The 6,329-nt window shown below is 42.5% G+C and overlaps 1 protein-coding gene across 1 annotated transcript in view; it reads left to right on the forward strand.

Moving 5' to 3' along the window:
- Positions 1–508: 508 nt before the first annotated feature.
- Positions 509–6,329, forward strand: part of nrp2a (neuropilin 2a) — a 78,507-nt gene continuing 72,686 nt past the window's right edge. Inside the window, exon 1 of the mRNA XM_066661729.1 lies at positions 509–1,059. Within this exon, the coding sequence (XP_066517826.1) occupies positions 987–1,059 (73 nt within the window). The 5' untranslated portion in view covers positions 509–986. The remainder of the gene's footprint in view (positions 1,060–6,329) is intronic.

The following is a 6,329-nucleotide window of genomic DNA, read 5'->3' on the forward strand; positions in this document are numbered from 1 at the left end:
TTGGCACAAGAGGGAATATATGTTCGTTCTTCGTGAGGGTACGTGCGGTGTGATGTGTTGGGTGGTGTGTGTGTGTGTGTGTGTGTGGGGGGGGGGTCATAGTGACTCAAGCACGTGCCAAAGTTGCCGTGAAACTGTGCAGCGAACACATACCTGCGCGTGTCGTGTTAGTGGTGTGTGCGTGTTATCGATTTTGTTAGTAGGTCCGCACGCGCGTGTCCAAAGTATCAAATACGGAGAGACATTGAGAGAGAGAGAGAGAGAGAGAGAGAGAGAGAGAATGGTGAGAGGATACGCTACCACTCCATTCTTCTTACTCTCTTTCTTTCAAATATTTTTCTTACTCTCTCTCTCTCTCCCTCTAATCAGCGCGTGAGGAGCGGGAGGCGGGCCGAGAGAGAGAGAGAGAGAGAGAGAGAGAGAGAGACTCAGTGTAACGCGATAGCCTCCCCTCGTTCGCTCGTGCGCACTCTCACTCTTCAACAGCAGCTCGAAGGCAGCACAACACGCGGCGACACACACTCACACACAGTTACACGCGCACGTACAGAGTACCGAGCACGAGACGGAGTGTTTAAAGCCATTGTGCGCTACCTCCAGTGAAAGTGTGTGTGTGAGAGAGTTTTAAAGGTGTGTGTGTGTATCCGGACACTTGGAGGACAGCGGTGAAGGGACAGTGTTGGAGAACACGGGGAGCCCAACCTCGGATTTCGAGACGCGCGTGAAGGCAGAACCGCTCGCGCACTCCTAAGGACGGATATGCCGGTTACGCCGAAGACACTAGCCGTGGTCTCGTGGAGGACGGTTTAGCCGGACGTTGTCAACTACCATGTGGCACGTGAAGGCGCTCTAGACGGTGCACGCGCCTCACGCCACTGAACTTCTTCTGCCTTTAACGGACCCTAACGAGGTCCGAGAGACCGAGCGCTCGCGAGGACCTATCAGTTCTCTCTTTCGAGTCGTTGCAGTGCCACGCGCGCGAGACCATGGATGTGTTCCTGTCACTTCAGCAAATCGCGCTCGTCTTATGTTTGGTGCTGAGAGCGCGCGGGCAAGAAGGTAAGGCTGGGTTTCTTCTGCGTGTTTAGAAGTTGTTGATTTGGTAGTTCACCTTTTAGCTTTATTTTAGGGGAAAGATAAAAACGTTCAACAAAATAAGATTTGAATTTACGTTAGATTTCTGCGTCTTTTTCTTCGCGATTTTCAAACGTCAGGCCAACGAAATCGTTCCTGTACTTCGGTAACTTTAGTTACACATTGTTTACATTTAAATCAACACCGTTCACGCGCTTTCTTTCCCCGTGTGACACACGTTCACACACTTTTTACCTCAGGTTGAAGCTAACGGTTTAATATCTGACGTAAATATTGTTAGAAATCGAGGTGTTAATTACAAGTCATGGTTCGTGGTTACGAAATGTTAGGGATTTCCCCAATAATCAAGAACTGGCTTCAGAAATCATAATATTTTCCAGACGTGGAAACGTTTGTGGATTCTTACGTCTCTTCGCGCACATCTTCACAGTCCACGGTGGTCTACAAACATCTACACACTTTTATTATGAAATCTACAGACTGTGTTTATTAAAACCCATTGTTTATCAGAGAAACACCAAAGACACAGCCTCGCGTTCATCACGAGGGACGGGAAAACCTCAAACCTAGCGCGAGTTTGGCTTCAAGGAAAAAATGCTGAGGTAAAATATTTGGCCAATCGTCTCAAAATACTTACACATCATATTAATGTGAGTTCTGAACACGGAATTAACCAAATGACGCTGTTTACTGGAGAAATATTCGACATTAAAGTTTAATTTAATCAACACAAAAGTAAAACTGAGGTAAACTATCGATTAAATCATCGAGTTGTACCCCGTTGTGATGTTTGTTGATTATTTTTAACCAACATTTGTAGAGTTTCAGCCTTAGATTTACGGGCATTTGTGGAACAGCTTGTTGGAATATTGAACTGTAGACTTGTTGTAATGTTATCTCTCAAAAATAGGTTTAAAAATTATTAATCACATTCACAGCGAGGACTAACATGGGCTTAATAGCATGCTACGTCTTCTGTAAGTGCTACAAATCTATGTAAATGGTGGAGGTTGCAGCTGTTTAAATAATTTTAAGGGGTTTGGAACAGCCTTAAAGGGGCTTCCCTGAAAAAAACAATCAGCATCAGTAATGGCCACTTCAGTTTCAAATAGGAGCCATTAATCCATCAGAGATTAAACCTTGCGGAATAATAACGATGATAATAGCAATAACAAGAATGACCATAATAATAGCCATCAGGGGTGGACATCAGTATTGAATAAAATGTGGAGAATCGTCTCCAGCTCTAAAAGCCAAGGCGGTAATCACTCTCAGAGAGCACTTCAGACAAACACTCGTTTTAATTGACCTTGATCCAATGTCCTCCACAAGTATCGATTTTAATAAGGAGGCTTTGGGTAAGAAAATGATTGAGAGACATACAGAGAGAGAGAGAGAGAGGGATCTGCAGAGAGACAGACGGGGTCTTTCTCCCTGTCTTCCTATAGCATTAGGTCAAAGACATGGTCATGAAAAGCCAAGTCTGCTGTGTGTCCAAGCACACTTCGGGTTCAAATGCTGTGGACACATTTAAGCCCTTGTGCATGAGATCTTCAAGCCCAGTGCCCAAGCTTGGGTTGAGAGGGTAAAGAGCCCCCAAGCACTGGGCTGTGGAGCCGTGGAGCAGAGTTATCTGAAGAGGCAGACATCCATCCAGTATCTCTGGAATGAGTTAGATTGCTGTTGGTGATCCAGAACTACTCTCGCATTATTAGCAGTGCTCTGGTGCCTGAATGCAATCAGATCCTCAATGAAATGTTCCAGCCTTTAGAAAAGTAGTAGATATTGTCATTGCTGTGAAATGGGGACAAAGGAATATAGTCATAAATGTGTTATAAGGTCTTATGAAACAGGATGTATAAGTGCTGCTAAATATTTTTGTATTGGATAATAAACACTATAAATGCCCTATAAATGTATACACAAAGTCTTATGCATGGCCAGTAGGGAATGATATTAAATATTTTATCATAAACGTTAATATCTGTAATTATTACCTATTGAAAAATGGCTTATGTGTTATTATAAATGGCTTATAGATGCTATATTTCATAGCTATAAATTCTTTATGAATGTCTAATAAAGCATAAATAAATGCATTATGTATCGGTTATGTATGTATTATAAAGCAATTTTAAATGTCTTGTAAAGCATTATAAAAAATGCCTTATTCAGCACTTATAAATGCCTTATAAAGCACTTAAAACTGCCATTTAAAGCCTTATAAATATGTTATTAAGCCTTATACACATGAGTTGATAGAAAATATTTTACTGTGAACAGTAGCACCTGAATGTCTTGTTTCTTAAACAATGGCTTATATGGCTTAAACAATGGATTATAAATGCCTTACAGCTACCTTATAAAGCATTGTAATATATTTCTAGTGAATCTCAGCATTCAGCTTCTGTTCTGTTTTGAACAATGGCTCACTGGATTGTCAATATTTTAAAAAGCACTTATGCATATGTTATAGTTTCTTAGTAATGTATTCATAAATGTCTTAGAACACAGGTATGAATGCCTTATAACTGCTAATGAATACCAGACTCATAGGAAGTGTTGCTAAATATTTTTTTCAAGTGAACATCCGCATCTACAGCTGTTCTTTCCTGAACAATGGCTCATTGTAGAGAAAAATAGGAGATGCCTGTGTCTGTGGCCATAGCATAGTGTTGTTGATGTGTTTATGGACTATTTTGGCCAAAGTGGTCAGTCATGCTCTGATTAAACTGATGTTGTAAAGGAGTTGATTTGATTTAGAGAGGACCCTGATTGGAAATGTTTGGAAAAGAGAGGATGGTGAAGGTTGGGTACTGTACTGTTGACTTTTTTGTCTTGTAAACAGAGCTATGTCCCGTCAGAGATAGGGTGTATGTTCAGGCATTGTGACAGTAGCATGTATCAATGTAAATAATTAAACATATATTAAAATCATGTTCCAATATTGAATTGCTAAATGTTAATGCATTCCTTAAATGGTCAATATCATTACGGTTATGTAGCAGTACAACAGACACGTCAATGAATACAGCTAATGGCATATTTGCTGATGCTTAATTTCTTCCAAATCTCCAGTAGAGGGGTCAGTGTGGCAGGGGTCAGCTGGGTCTCATTCTCCGATAGAAGTGCACTTGGTGGCACTTGCTATAATTTAATCCCGTAGATTTATTGTAATGTTTATTGACCCTATGAAGTTGCTAAGCTGCCAGTCAGCAGAATACTTGACATTAGGCTAATGGACATTTCAACCTCTCAGACGACTGGCCAGATTTGGACACTCAGCAACAAAATGTTCCTTCCTTCAGGCCAATCGTGTCACTTTGGCTCATTTTTTTATTATTCAGACATCAACGGTGTATCAAAAATGACCCAGACCCCTTTTCGGTCTGTCACTGCCCATTAACAACCCCAGACTGAGCATCTGCAGTCTTTTCTACTTTAATCCCCTGCTTGTCCAGTCACAAGCCCTCATCCATTTTACTGTCCACCTGTGTCCAAGCCCAAATGTCAACTGATTTACTGTTTGATGTAGAGGGCCAGAGCAATCTGTGTGTGTACCCAATCTTTTGCACACCCTTGGAATATCCTGGTGTTGACTTCATGTCGGACCACGTTTTGTTTGGGAGCGTTAGAGAGCAGACCAGAATGACCTCCTTGTTGCTCCTTGAGGGGTAATGCCGAAGGCATGATGTGCCACGGATGCAACTGACCTGTTTATTTTCACACTGATAACTGACCATGAATTTGGCCTTCTCCCTGGACCTCCCTGATAGAAAAGAGACAGAAAAAGCGTGGTTTACCCAGTGCTGGGGGTCTTGAAACCCCTTTGGGGCATGGTGACTGTTCTCATGGGCAGCTGCTCCGATGTATATTTCTTATCACCTACCCAAACAATGGCTTTGTAAAGGCAAGCAAACACAATGTCAGCATCCAGCAGACAGTCACACACGCACACACACACACACTCCGTCGCCACCAAAAACGGGAACTGAAATTGTCGGATATGCTCTTTGATCCTTCCCTTTCCGAGCAGCTTCTTGCCGACTGTTACTGTGCCAAAAATGAGCTGCGGAAACAAGGTCAGGCATCTGCATATGGGGCCATGAAACACCCCCAATACCCCCCCCCCCACCCCAGAACCCTGTGATCGAAAATAAGGCTACCATCAATAATGCAGGCGTCCCCTCCTTTTCCACATCATTTAAAGGTCTTTAGGAAGGAGTGGTGTGTGAGTCACACACACACACACACACACACACTGTCAGAGAGAGATGAAATGTGTGTATCTATAGGGAGAGGGATAAAAAGGGCCATTAAATCACACACTGCCACTGTTCTCGCTTCTTCAAACACACTCTTAGCAAAAAATGGGGGTCTATGGTTCCTTTGCTCTCAGAACCAGAGCACCCCCACCCCCCACCCCCCACACACACACCACCACCAGTATGTGGAGCAGTGGAACTGTGTTTTCTGAACTGATGGAGCTCCACCACAGTGCTGTTCATGATCCGGAGATACTGATCCAACGTTCAGTACCAGGCTTCACTAAGCCTTGATTGGCCGAATGCCATCAATTCCTGGTGTCTATGGTCTATGGTGTCAAGTCTATGGTGTAATAACGAATCAGACACATTACAGTACCCTGCAAGAAACACAGGGCTTGATATGAGCTTATAGAGTCAATTTGACTCTATAAATGCCTTATTACATGTTATAATGCATTTACAAGGAAATATTAACACGTTATACATGTTTAATAGAATCCATACACGTAATTGAGCTGTTATGTCAATAGCATTAAGAATTAATAATACAGAGTGAATCTTGTGGGAATGTAAATGTAAAAATCACTTTGAGAATATTGTCTTTTAAATGTGTAATTACACATTTATATGCGAGTAATGATGAAAGGTGTTATTAGGAAGGCACTTGGGCTGAATTTGTGATTGATTACCAACTATTAATCTGGTTAATTTTGGAGAGCTGTGGTTTTCTTCTTCCTAGAGGGATAGAGAGAATGATGAAGAGAATGAGAGAGAGGGAGAGAGAGAGCTCAGCAAGGATGAATGGATGGGTGCTGATTTCCACACCGCGGGTGATAGCACTTTTTAATTAAGGTGTGAGTGAAAGAAGAGTGGAGCGACAGAGGGAGAGAGAGAGAGAGATGGAGGGAGGTAGAGAGTGGAGTGGATGATGGAGATTTATCATGGCCTCTCCACAGGGCTGCAACT

This window comes from Hoplias malabaricus, chromosome 2 (assembly GCF_029633855.1).
Source record: "Hoplias malabaricus isolate fHopMal1 chromosome 2, fHopMal1.hap1, whole genome shotgun sequence".
NCBI classification, from domain to species: Eukaryota; Metazoa; Chordata; class Actinopteri; order Characiformes; family Erythrinidae; genus Hoplias; species Hoplias malabaricus.